Source organism: Dromiciops gliroides, chromosome 4, assembly GCF_019393635.1.
Source record: "Dromiciops gliroides isolate mDroGli1 chromosome 4, mDroGli1.pri, whole genome shotgun sequence".
Classification (NCBI taxonomy): Eukaryota; Metazoa; Chordata; class Mammalia; order Microbiotheria; family Microbiotheriidae; genus Dromiciops; species Dromiciops gliroides.
Window position 1 is genome coordinate 24,200,266 of NC_057864.1, and position 14,001 is coordinate 24,214,266.

The following is a 14,001-nucleotide window of genomic DNA, read 5'->3' on the forward strand; positions in this document are numbered from 1 at the left end:
GGGAAGGGCAGAGTGGACCTCTTGTGGCTAATGGTAAGCTCAAGTGTGGGATCCTCCTTATGTGGCTCAGAAGTGAAGGTCATGGAATTGAGGGAGGGAAGAGAGGGTTTAAGGGAGCAGCCATGCAGATATTAAGGTCCTCTGGTGTAAAGGTAGGGGTTGAGAAAGAGGAGAAGATGGGGAGCCAGGTGCTGAACTTCAGAAAGGAGGGATAATGACAGGCGCTCCCTGGAAACTCTCTACGATATGCATGAAATAACTGGTCTGGTAAAAGACAAATATAAAACACATTCTCCCTCCCCCTACCCCCACCCACCTCCAAGGGATCAGAGGGTCCCAGAGGATGAGGAGGCAGGGAAGGATTGAGATCTGCACTGGAGGAGGGTGTCTTCACATGCATGAGATCTGGGATTTGTGGGAGTGTCAAAATCTCTCTCTGCAAGACATCCTCTTTCCAATGGCCACCCTCCAATAGGGAAGAATTCAGGCCCTCGTTGTTTGCTTCCTGGGGTTTAGTGTCACATTTGAATAACCATTTTTTGGCTTTGCACAAATCCATTTGTGGAAAGGTTTTATACACACACACACACACTTATTCATTTATTTATTTATTTATTTTCCCTAACAATAGAAAGAAGAAAAAAAAGCATTTCATCAGAGGCGGGGCTCGAACCCGCATCCCGAGTCTGCCATTGTCCTAGTGCCACCTCTCTACTCTACGTACAACCCTGAGCAGGGCGGGGCAGCCTGGTTTTCATAACGACTGGGACCATAGAGAAAGGCCTCCGTCTGCCTAGAAGAAACTTCCGGTGGAGGGTGTGTGGAGTCTGGTGTAAAGGCCCTTACCGCGTCACTTCTATGGTTCCGGTGAGAGCCGGCCTCTTCTCTTCCCACAGGCCTTTTCTCTGCGTGCGAGAGGGGCGGGTCTCCTCTCTTGAGATCGACCTTCTGATTGGCTGACTCTGCCGAGGAAGGCGAGATGCGCCGGAGCCTGAGCCTTCACACTTTGGCTGGCCCCGCCTCCCACTGCGCGCACATGCGTTCTTCGGCTGGAACGGTGGTCTGGCGTTCGGTGGGTGAGGGCGTCGGGACGTAGGCACATGGGTCGGAACGTTCTGGGCGATCTCGGGCGGGAGCATTAAACCCATACCTCGGAAAGGGAGCAGGGTGAATGAGAGTTGGGGTCTGACCAGCGAGAGGGCCCCCTGAGCGAGCCACAGATTCGCACCCCCTTCTGTGCCTCAGTTTCCCGCAATCCTAGAGACTCCGCAAGGCGAGGCTTAAAAATCCTTGAGCCTACTCCCATTTCATAGATGTGGAAACTGAGGCCTGTTTGGCAGAGCCCATGGGCGGTGGGTGACCTCCGCTCCAAGGAGGGGGGAACCCTGGCAGGACTTCCTCTTCCCATTTCACAGACGGGGAAACTGAGGCCCAGAGATGGCCAATCCTCTCGGCAGTGTCCTCTCCATAGAGGGAAGCCAGGCACGCCCCCAAAGCTGCTACTCTTGAAGTTTCCTTCTCAATAATGAGGGGGTTGGCCTGGAAGGGGACCCAGGGACCCTGAGAAGGGCGACCAGGGTGATGGGGACAAGGGTCACGCGGAGGTTCAGGGCTGGCAGGAGACACTGCCCTCCATTTGCAGATGGGGAAACTGACTAGAACGAAATGAACACCCTCCTTCTGGGTCCTGGGATTCAGACTTGATTGTGGATGCTTGAAAGCCAGGGAGTGTTTGTACCTTGGTGGAATGGAAAGGTTTGGAGCATTGAACCGGGTACGAGTCGGCTTCTTACTGCTGATGTGACCTTGAGGCAAGGTCTCTATCAAGTGTGTGTGTGTGGGGGGGGGGGGCACCAGACAACCTTTAAGGTTCCCCCCAACTCTAAATCCTACCATTGCTTGCCTGTACCCTTCCCTCCCCCAGCACAGTAACTATTGGCTGGTTCTTGCTCATTTGTATGCTTGGACCCATGATTTCATCTGTGAAGGGAGGGGATCTCCAGGTGAGACACTCCTCTACCTCTGCAGTTTATAGTCTGAATGAGCTACCTCAGGCCTGGGGACATTAAATGACCTGTGCAGGGTCACCTAGGGCAAGATGTGAACCAAAGTTCCCCTCACTCTGGGGTCAGCCTTCTATTTACTTTGCCTTGCTGATGCTTGGTACCTAGTTAGGTGTCCTGTGTTCTCTAGTGGGAACACAATTTTAAGTTTAAATAAGAGAAAAGGGGAAAAAAATTTAGATTGGTGGAAATGAGACTACTCATAGCTGTGTATGAGTGAGGGGGGGGGAGTCCTGCTGGAAGGAAAGAAAATCAGCTGGTTTATTAGATGTTATCATTAAATTAAGAAAAGTCCACATTTCTAGGTTTACACAGCGCTTGGCTCACAACAGATAATTTCACCCTGTGGTGGTGATTGTTCAGTTGTGTCTGATTCTTCATGATCCTATTGGGGTTTTTTGGGGCAAAGATACTGGAGTGATTGGCCATTTCCTTCTCCAGCTCATTTTACAGATGAGGAAACTGAGGCAACCAGGGTGAAGTGACTTGGCCCAGTGCTCTGTGCACTGTGCCACCTAGCTTCTCTCTGGAGTGAGTACTTGATGGTGTATAATTCATTTTCCTACAGATCTGAGTGGTTCCTGCCCTGAGGTGACATGGAAGGGCTTCTGAGAAGATGGAGGGGCTTTTCTGGCATACTGTTGGCCTGCTGCCCACTGGCACAGTATCCTCTTTGCAGGTCTTACCATCATCCCCCAGGCAGAGCAAAACGTCTGGTGCTGTCTCGTTTTTTCCAGCCTCAGAACCTCCGAGATGATCAGGTGGTCGGACTGGAGAGCAGGTCGGCCGAGCTGACCTGTAAGAGCCAGAGGCTGATGCTACAGACCGGGCTGATTCACCCTGCCGGCCCTGGCTGTTACCACTACCTGCCTTATACTGTCCGAGCCATGGAGAAGCTGATCAGGGTGATAGACCAGGAGATGCAGGCCATCGGCGGGCAGAAGCTAGACATGCCCACCCTGAGCCCAGCTGAGCTCTGGAGAGCCACCGGCCGGTGGAGCCTCATGGGCAAAGAGCTCTTCCAGCTGCAGGATCGACACAACAAAGAATACTGCTTGGGACCGACGCATGAGGAGGTCATCACCAGCCTGGTGGCCTCTCAGAAGACCCTGTCCTACAAGCAGCTCCCCCACATCCTCTATCAGGTCACACGGAAGTTCCGGGATGAGCCCAGACCCCGCTTTGGCCTCCTGCGAGGCCGGGAGTTTTACATGAAGGACATGTACACCTTCGACTGCTCTTCGGAAGCTGCTCACCAGACATATGAGCTGGTGTGCGGTGCTTATGGCAGGGTGTTTGGGCGGCTCGGCCTTCAGTTTATTAAGGTGCAGGCCGCCGTGGGGAGCATTGGCGGGACGATGTCTCATGAGTTTCAGCTCCCCTTGAACATTGGAGAAGACGTGCTTGCCATCTGCTCACATTGCAGTTTCACAGCCAATGTTGAGACACTGGACCCCAAGCAGCCAACGTGCCCTGTCTGCCAGGGGAAATTGACGGAAACCAAAGGTGTTGAGGTGGGGCACACCTTTTACCTGGGCACCAAGTACTCTTCTGTATTCAATGCCGAGTTTGTCAATGCTCAGGGAAAGCCTTCCCTGGTAGAAATGGGGTGCTATGGCTTAGGCGTCACCCGCATCCTAGCTGCAGCCATCGAAGCACTTTCCACAGACGAGTGTATCCGCTGGCCTGGCCTACTTGCCCCTTACCAAGTGTGCCTGATTCCCCCAAAGAAGGGCAGCAAAGAAGAGAGAGGAATAGAGGTGATGGAGACTCTCTATGACAATATCACGGAAGCCTTGCCCCAGCTGCAGAGTGAGGTCTTGCTTGATGACAGGACACATTTGACCATTGGAAACAGATTGAAAGATGCCAACAAACTTGGCTACCCCTTTGTTGTGATAGCCGGCAAGAGAGCCTTGGAACAGCCCTTCCATTTTGAGGTTTGGTGTCAGAGCACTGATGAGGTGGTCTTCCTCCCCAAACAAGGGGTGATTGATTTGCTGCGTAAAATACCGGTTATCTAAAGGCACGGTCTCTGCTCCTTGCTAGGTCCTAGGTTATGTCCTTTCACAGTTGTGTTGTAGGCTGTTCTCCCTAGAAGCAGTGCAGCTCCTAGGAGGTAGTGAAGCTTCATCATTCATTCATTCATTCAGGGAACATCATCACTCGTTCATATAAAAAGAAAGGAATTTGATTTCTCCACTGACTGTCTACTTGCTCTACTTTAAATCAGCAGAACCTTCTGTGATGTGAGAAGCTTGCTCGTGGCAGGCAGTTCTTCGTCTTTAACTTCAAGGCCAAGGTTCCCACTCCATGCCAACTGGAAAGTTGAGCCAATTAGATGGGAGACCAGATGAGAAAGTTCCCCTGGAGACCTTAGCCCTAATTAGACTGGACTAAGAGCCTGAGCTCATTTCCTCCTGATTCATGAGGCCAAGCTGCTGGATTATGAGCCTCAGATATAAAAAATGTTCATTTTTAGCCTCTGTCATGTTTTGCCCTGTTAACAGGTCCAGCCAAATAACCACAGGTATGGAGCCGGGATTAGAGAGCCAAAGACTTCTGATTTGCTACCTAGTGTGTCTGCCATTGGCTCTTCTTACTACTGGGGACCCTCAAATCTTGTGCTCTTGTGATGGTGCTTTGCTGTCTACCTCAGGAATGCAGTGACCACAGATGCCGTCTGTAAAATGATTCCATCCCCTTGGAGGAGTCAGTAGGGACACAGGCGCCGTGTCCCCAACCTGCTGTTGTCCTGGACTTGCCGACTTTGTTGCCATCAATGGATGGCACGGGGATGTTGGCAACATACCAGGTACAGGCTGTATTATCCCTGGCTCTTCCTGAGGACTTGTGAAAGGAGATGCAGAGAGAATATTGAGCAGAATTAACAAAGGGACAAAAATTGGCCAGCATTATAACACCAGTCATGGATTCCTTCCACGTTTTAGTGGGAATGAAGCTTGTGTTGTCATGATGCTTTCAGATTTGCAAAGCACTGTCCTCACAACATCCCTGGAAGGTGAAGGTTTGAGAAGATTCATGTTCTTATTTACAGATGAGAAACTGAGGCACAGTGACTTGCCCCAGAGTCTCCTAATGAATTAGTGTCAGAGCTGGGCCTTGAACCCAAGTCTTCTGACCGTGACCAGAACTACTTTCATCTCAGCAATAAAGGAAATTTGCAGAAATTGGTAAACTTTGGGTGTGTTTTAACCATGTAAGGGCTTTCCCTCTTCCTCCCCTCTTCTGCATCCCTTCTCCGGTCTTTCATTTGTTTCCTGGATACTTGGAACGATCAGTGAAGGACACCCAAGGGTTTATTATCTCCGAGATGGGTAGAGGGTCTTTGAAAGAAAATGAGGCAATTTCCTGTTCGCTTATAAAGGGCCATTCACCTTTATGGTTTACAGCACAAACTGATGACTAGGAGAAGTTCCAAGGTGTATCATTGCACAGTGAGAAGGTCTTTCAGGACACTCTTGGACAGCCCTCAGATGAAGGGTGCAGTTGTAAAGGTTTAACCCCTGAGCAACCAGAACCCCATGCAGCCCAAGACTGGCAGAACTGCCAGCTCAGGCTGGGTCACTCCTATAGTGTGGACTCAGCTATGCTGGGGGGGGGGGGTCAACCTGGTGACGGAGGAAGAAAATCCTGGATAAATGCCTATCTCCAGTGACTTGAAAGTGTGCTCTTAATAGTTTTATTAATGTATGCGGGAATATCAGATCTTTTCTCCTAATTGGTTTTGTTTGGCTAAGTTTTTTGATAAAAAAACTGATGATTTTAATGTAAGAGATGTTCAAGTCCAGAGGTACCACCCAAGAATAGGGAATTGCCAAGTATAATTGTTACCAAGGTCTTCCTTGTATGGAGCCAACTGGAATCATAGGATTTAGAGGTGGAAGAGACCTTCGGAAATCATTTATAATCATAGTGCTAGGAAGGACCAAATCAGTAAATGTATTAACCAGCCCCCTCATTTGGGGGGAAAAGGGAACTTTACCTTGCCCGAGATCAGGCAGGCAGTAAGTATCCAAGGTGGAAGTCCAGCCGGGGCTGATCGATTCCAGATCCAAAATTGTTCTTTTGACTTCACCATGCTGTGACTGTCACCTTCACCTCCAGTCCTCCCTCATGGGGCCCTACAGAAGGTGTATGTCTACATCTTCTGAAGACAGCTAGGGGGCGCAGTGGGTAGAGCACCGGCCCTGGAGTCAGGAGGACCTGAGTTCAAATCCGGCCTCAGACACTTGACACTTACTAGCTGTGTGACCCTGGGCAAGTCACTTAACCCCAGTTGCCTCACTAAAAAAACAAAAAACCAAAAACAGCTAAGGTGTTCCCCATATGTCTACATTCGCAGTCTCTCTACCTAGTTTTGAGTTCCTACCCCTTCCTCCCTCAGTCTGGGTGTAGTTTATCAGTGTCCCTCTTGAGAGCATTGCCCAGAAGTACACCCAGTATTCCACACGTGGGCTGATCTGGGTGCAGAACTGGGGGGGGGGCATTTCTTTCCCAGCACTGCCATTGATGAAGCCCCAGCTTCCTGTGTCTGGAGCTGGAAGGGACTTAGAAGCCATCGACTCCAACCCCCTCATTTTAGAGGAAGAAACCTAGGGCCAGAGTGGCCTGTGTTTCGCCCAAGGTCACAGGTGGGATTTAAGCCCAGCCCTGTCTGACTCCCTAGTAAATTGAGCATAGATTAAGTGCTTCCTGCACGTCCGACTCTAGGCGACAAGTAGGAGATAGAACAAATTTTAAAATCTTTGCCTTCCAGGGGCTAATGTTCTACTACCAGGGCCCACGTGTTCATAGATAAGTGAATATACGTACAATTCCATGCTTGGATGAAGAAGACTAGGCCTGCTGGTGAGGCAGAGCTGGGACCCCTTGGGAGGAAATGGTGGTCCAGCACATTGGAGGGAAACTGAGAAGACCTGGGTAGAACTGGGAGAACAATGTATTCAATGATAACAGGAAAAAACAGCCTTGAGATCTCTAATCTATGTCAGGATAAACCAGGAACCTAAGAGTGAAGATGAAATGTGCCACTTACCAAGAGAGACAGAGATGGAGACGGAGAGAAAGGTGATGAACTGGAAATGCAGAAAGTGATGCACATTTCCCATATGGTAAATAGGGGGATGTGTTTTGCCAGTGATGTAGAGATATATTAAGGGATCTGTTTATTGTTTAATTCATGCAAGCAAGGGAAGGTCACAAGAGGGACAGACTACTGGGAAAAAATGTAAATGGTCTGAGGGAATAACCAATTGGGAGGGGGCGGGGTCCCAGGGCCTCACCTTTCCTGATTTCCATATAAAACACTCTTGGTGAACACTTTGCTTTCCTTCAGCCCTGCCCCCCACCCCAATTATTTTTTAGTTTATTTTTTAAACCCATCTCTTCTTGGGGCAGCTAGGTGGCGCGGTGGATAGAGCACCGACCCTGGAGTCAGGAGTACCTGAGTTCAAATCCGGCCTCAGACACTTAACACTTAACTAGCTGTGTGACCCCGGGCAAGTCACTTAACCCCAATTGCCTCACTTAAAAAAATTTTTTTTTAAATTTTAAAACCCCCCATCTTTTCTCATGTGTATTAGACACTGGTTTTCTGAATCCAAGTGTAAGACTTTACATTTCATTTTATTAGATTCAGCCCAATGTTCTAGCCTGCCAAATTTTTGTGTCCTGTCATCTAGTGTGTTAGCTATCCCTCCCAGCTTAATGTTATCTATAAATTTGATAGACATCCTATCTATGTCTTTATCTAAACCACTGATTAAAACTATTAATACAAATAAAAAATATAAAAAAATTAAAAATTAAAAAAATACATCAACACAACACCATTGGAGACCTCCTGCTAAGTGGACATTAAACCATCAATACTCAGTCTTTGGCTCCAGTCATTTAACCATTTTTTAAAAATTGCTTCTTGTTTTTCCAATTAACAAGTGTCTATTTTCTCTCCCCCTTTCACAATGGAAAAACAAAAACAAAACCCTTGTAACAAATATACATAGTCAAATAGAACAAATTTCTCCATTATCATCAGCCCTCTAGTATCACGATCATTCATTTCATCAGAGTTCTAAAATACAGGGGCAAAGATTGGCTTGGGGATCCAAAGACTTGCATTCAAATCCTGACTCAGCTCTGTACTCCCTGTAGAAGTTTGGACAAGTCATGTGATCTCTCTGACCTTCAGTTTCTGTGCTCTGTAAAATGAGGGTGTTAGATGAGATCTCTCCCCAGACCTCCTGAGTGGAGGATTCCCTGTGGAGACTCCCCGTTCTTTGGAGTGTGATCAGAGGAACTGCTATCCAAGGGATTCATGTACATGTCTGTCAAGCAGTGGCGTTCATGGCTGCTAATTAGCTCCCACAGTTAAAGCTTAATTGAGCTCAGCTAATTAAAATGGTGCCGAGGCCAAAAGGGTTTGTAGGATAGCAGATTCCTAACTAAGGGGAACTGAGGCCCATGTATCTACAAGGTTAAAACCACCCCAGGGCCGGCCCTTGTGAAGGCGGCTGCTGGCTCACTCCGGCAGGCTGCTGAGTTACTGGACGTGGCCGGAGCATCTCTGGCTGGTCATGAAAAAGCTTTGGCCATGTGGGTTTTCTCCAGTGCCTGACAACGAGCTGCCCACTTTGGCTCAGCCTCAGTTTCCTCATCAGTGAAATGGGGAACGCTAGGTTTATTAGCTGCCTTATGGGGTGGCGGTAAAGAAAGCGTTTTGTAAACCTGAAAGTGCTGAAGAAATGTGTATTATAATCATTATTGCTATTATCGTTTATGCGGCATGTTGCCTCACGTAGCTGACCTTCGAGTGGGGAGGACTCCAAGGAGGTGCAGGTCCTGCCAGTGGCACACAATGGCTGCGTTGGGAACACGCTGAGACTCTCAGGTGCCGAGCAGGTGCTGGCCTGCCTTGGGTGAGGGAATTTGCCGCACCAGTGAAGTCGTGGGTGTGGATGCAAAACCTATCACTATTAGGGAAGTCCGAACACAGCACAGCTCTGAGGCAGCAGGTTCGCCCTTAAGTGTGGAAACGAATCCTGCTTCAGATACTCATAAGCTGTATCGTTTTCATTTTTTCAATTAATTTCATTGTTACATTTACTCACCTTTAATCATTAATAATGAAAACAATTAATACAAAAATGAATCTGCTCCCCCCCAATACCCCTTTTCCTCCCCTTTCCTGCCCCTGAAGCAGCTGATGAAATAGCGGATTGAGCACTGGGCCTGGATTCAGGAAGACTTGAATTCAAATCCAGCCTCAGACACTCTTATTAGCTGTGTGGACTCTGGCAAGTCACCAAACCTCTGTTTGCCTCAGTTTCCCTAACTGTAAAATGGGATTAATAATAGCACTTACCTCCAAGGGTGGTTGTGAGGATCAAATGAGGTAATAATTGCAAAGTGCTTGGTACACAGTAGGAGCCATATATTTATAGGTTTTTCTTTCTTTCTTTCTTTCTTTCTTTCTTTCTATTTTTAAATAAGTATTTACTTATTCCCTTCCCACCTCAATTCATGGCTGTATAGTCCCCCATCAGCCAGGTCCAAAAATGTCTGTCTGTGTCCTCTCTGTCGGAAGGTAAGTGGCACATGGCATTGGTCAGTGTTCTGAAGTCAAGGTTGTTATTCTCTATAAGGTGGTTGTCATTATCTGAATTGTTCCAGCTCTGCTCCCTTCTCCCGACATTAATTCACTAGTCTTCCCAGCTTCCTCTGAAACTGTCTGTTTCATCCTTTGTCATGGCACAATCCTATTCCATTACATTCATATTCCAGTCTGTTTAGCCCCCCCCCAATAAGGAGACACCCCCTTCATTTCCAATTTTTGGCTGCCATGAAAAGAGCTGCTATAGACATTTTCGTACATAAAGATTCATTTCCTCTTTCTTTAATTTCTTTGGGGGTGTAGGTCTAGAAGTGGTTTAGCTGGGTCTAGTGGATTTAGCACAATTTAGTTACTTTCTGGGTGACTTAACTGTCTGACCTTAGGCAAATCACTTAACCTCTAACCCTTATTGTCTTCATCTGTAGAATGGGGATAATTAATAATAACAACAATAAAAAAAGATGATAATAATTCCTACCTCACAAGCTTTTTGTGAGGAGCAAATGAGATCATGTGTATAAATAGTTTTACAGATCTTTAAACTCCACATAAATGCAGGTGTTACTACCAGTGAACAGACTGGATATCATGTTGGCTATTAACACAGACACTTTATTTATACCTTTGGTGGGGGGTTGTCAGGGGTGAGGATTATTCAATTTCATTCAACTCAGTACAGTCGTAGAAATGTTTTATAGTCACCACTTTGTCTGACTCTCCTCTTCCCAGAGAACAAATGAGAGGGCGCCTCCCCAGCCCCCAATCCCTCCAGTACATCTCAGTAAATACTGGGGTAAAAGTTAATTGATGCTAATGGCTTATCCATGTTATAAGGAGATGAGCAACTGGTTAATGATACCAGGGAGCTACTGACATGGGAGACTGATACTGGGGGGAGAGATTCCAGATTGGGGCTTGAATCTATAGTATGACAATTCATCCCCAACTTCTTCGGGTTACCCCAAAACCCCTGGAAGGAGATATATCTGAATTGGGGTCGGGAAAGCCCCAGAGTTCTCACACAGAGTATAGCTGTGACCTTGGACGGCTTGATCAATAATTATTAGGCTCTGACCATGTGTCAGACACTATGCTAAGCACTGAGATAGAAAGATAAAAGCAAGATGTCCATGTCCTCAAGGAACTTACAAGGTTTTGGGGGAAAGAAATGATCACTTTTTCTGAGCCTCAGTTTTCCTTAACCATGAAATGGGAATAATAATAATAACTTATATTCCCTGCTCCACAGGGTCACTGTGAGGGAGTGCAAAGGTTGTCACTTCCCTCATCCCTCCTATTCCTCCTCCTCCTCCTCCTCCTCCTCCTCCTTCTCCCTGGGCTTTGGCCCTGTTGCGGGAAGGAAGAACAGCTGAGCTGGGAGTCACCCAGTCCAAGTCTTCTGGTGACGTGGGGGACCATCAGGACTTCTACCTGCCTGCCCCCACCTCCTGTGGTCCCCAGGGCCTTACCACCTGTACTATGCCAGGCTGGGCACGGTCATTTGGCCCTAGGTGTACCCTGGGCCCTGCCACAGGACCCTCTGATAGGGAAACTCTCCCCTGGCCTGCAGCTAAACTGCCTTCCGTGGGGTGTCCACTCAAGCTTCTACTTGTATTCCTGGTGTGCAGCACAGTGCTAGGCACATAGCATCTAATAAATGGTTTAATTATTCATTCATTCACTCCTCCATAGGAGGCTGTTTCTTTTCTGCACTCATGTGCACTCGTGTGGATCGCACGTGCATGCGAGAGGGAGTGTGCACACACACACACACACACACACACACACACACACGACTCACAAGTGCACACTGCCAAAGACTTGAGCAAGCAGCAACACCTAATGACTGATTCCCTCCTTGAAGGCTGACACTTAAACATCTGACCATCTGACAATAAGCTTGCTCCTCGGGGACTCCGGAGCAGGGTACCTCCAAGGCTGGACACGGCCCTCTCAAGATTGCTGCTCAGTCAGTCACCCCTGCTCAGGGAAAGAAGCACAAAAGGGGAAAAGGCAGCCAGGCTTTCGAGGTCCCAGCTCAGCTCCCCTAGGCAAACACGGACTCAGGCTGTGACAGTGGGCCCTTCCTGCTAACGGGGTAGGGAAGGGGCTGTATCACTAGTCATGGGAAGAGAGGGAGAAGGATCAAAAGACAGACAGACAGACAGACAGACAGACAGACAGACAGACACAGAGAGGGGAAGGAAGAGAAAGCCCAAGGGTGGTCTCTTCTTTTAAAGCCTTTTTAGCAAAAGGACCCTTCCTGCCCTGTGCAGCTGCACGGGCACCAAGGGACCACCTAGAATTTGCTCTCAGCGTGCCATGCTCTTCAGAACAGGGGCCCCAAGTGCTTCTGATAAAGGCCTCATCTCTAAAATATATAGGGAATTAAATCAAATTTATAAGAATCCAAGTCATTCCCCAATTGAGAAATGGTCAAAGGATATGAACAGGCAGTTTTCTGATGAAGAAACCAAAGCTATCTATTCCCATATGAAAAAATGCTCTAAATCTCTAATGATTAGAGAGATGCAAATTAAAACAACTCTGAGGTACCACCTGACACCTATCAGATTGGCTAAAATGACAAAAAAGGAAGATAATAAATGTTGGAGAGGCTGTGGGAAAATTGGAACACTAATGCATTGTTGGTGGAGCTGTGAGCTGATCCAACCATTCTGGAGAGCAATTTGGAATTATGCCCAAAGGGCGATAAAGCTGTGCATACCCTTTGACCTAGCAATCCCACTTTTAGGTCTTTTTCCCAAAGAAATCATGGAAGGGGGAAAGGGACCCACATGTACAAAAATATTTATAGCTGCTCTTTACGTGGTAGCAAGGAATTGGAAGTTGAGGGGGTGCCCATCAATTGGGGAATGGCTGGACAAGTTGTGGTATATGAATACAATGGAATACTATTGTGCTGTAAGAAACGATGAGCAGGAAGAGTTCAGAGAAACCTGGAGGGTCTTGGGTGAGCTGATGATGAGTGAGATGAGCAGAACCAGAAGAACATTGTACACAGTATCATCAACATTGAGTGTTGACCTACTGTGATGGACTATATTCTTCTCACCAATGCAATGGTACAGAAGAGTTCCAGGGAACTCATGATAGAAGAGGATCTCCAAATCCAAGAAAAAAAAAAGAAAGAAAGAACTGTGGAGTATAGATGCTGAATGAACCATATTATTTCTTTTGTTTTGGGTGCTGTTGTTTTTTTTTTTTTCTATTTTGAGGTTTTGCATCACTGCTCTGATTCTTTCTCTTGTAACAGGATTAATGCAGAAATAGGATTAATGTTATTATGTGTATATATATGTGTGTGTGTATATATCTATATCTATATGTATAGAGATATATAGATATAACCTATATCAGATTACCTGCTGTCTAGGGGAGGGGGGAGGGAGGGGAGGGAGGGAGAAAAATCTGAAATTGTAAAGCCTGTATAAACAAAAGTTGAGAACATGTAATGGAAAAAATAAAATACCTCATACATTAAAAAAAAAAAAAAAGAACAGGGGCCCCAGAAGTGGCCAAAGGTCCAGCGAATGTGAGGGGTCTTCAGCTTGCCCCACTGTACCCCGTTTTGGTGACTTGGGAACACGAGAACAGGGGCTGAGCCCCCATAAGTGCCAGTCTCCTGGTGGGTCCTTTGCAGTCTCCAGTGACCTCCCAAGAAGAGGTGGCTGTTTTCCCCTCTGCACACCCACATGTGGGAGGGTGCAGGGAGGCTCGAAGCCCTGACCTGAGTGGGTGACTCCCGGATGGAGCCCCCCACAGTGCAGTAATTGGATCCTGGGACTGGGCCGGAGGCCTCGCCTGTGCCCTGGGGATCCCCAGCTCCTGGGCCTGGGCTGTGCCCACCGGATTGCTGGAGGAGGTGGTGGTGGTGGTTTGACCCACTCGGCACCTGCCCCCCTGCCTCTCCCCCTGGAGTGCCCGCTCCCAGGTGGAGCTTGGCTCGCCCGCAGTAGCTTGGCATGGCTGCTTGCATGTCAAAGCTCGCAAAGCTTGCATCGGCCAGGGAGCGAGGCGCCGGGACTGTGCTCATCGTGGACAAGGGTCACCAGCTGGTGGAGGGAGACGGGATTCGAATGCAGGGCTTCTTCGGCCAAGCCCCGGGCTCTCTCCACCACCAAATCCGCCCCTCCGGCAGGAGCCTTCCCCGGCCCCTTCATGCTGGTCAGTGCTGCCCCGCGCTGAGGGGCTCCAGGGGCTCCTAGGTGGCTCATTGGTGTCCCTGAGACTGGGGGGACTCGCGGAGGGCGGGTCCGACACACAGCAGAAGCTTAATAA

The 14,001-nt window shown here is 48.1% G+C and overlaps 1 protein-coding gene across 2 annotated transcripts; it reads left to right on the forward strand.

Annotated features, from left to right (window-relative positions):
* Positions 1–948: 948 nt before the first annotated feature.
* Positions 949–5,969, forward strand: PARS2 (prolyl-tRNA synthetase 2, mitochondrial). 2 transcript variants are annotated; one of them, XM_044004596.1, is made up of 2 exons: positions 949–1,072; positions 2,632–5,969. In XM_044004596.1, the coding sequence occupies exon 2, from the start codon at positions 2,660–2,662 to the stop codon at positions 4,085–4,087; it is 1,428 nt and encodes a 475-aa protein (XP_043860531.1). In that variant the 5' UTR covers positions 949–1,072; positions 2,632–2,659; the 3' UTR covers positions 4,088–5,969. The 2 variants fall into 2 exon arrangements, with proteins under 2 accessions (XP_043860531.1, XP_043860533.1); XM_044004598.1 differs by lacking the exon at positions 949–1,072 and adding an exon at positions 1,656–1,774.
* The last annotated feature ends 8,032 nt before the right edge of the window (positions 5,970–14,001 follow it).

Bases quoted from the DNA above. Each gene is read 5' to 3' on its own strand.
- PARS2 (XM_044004596.1), top strand. From the start codon at position 2,660: ATGGAAGGGCTTCTGAGAAGATGGAGGGGCTTTTCTGGCATACTGTTG.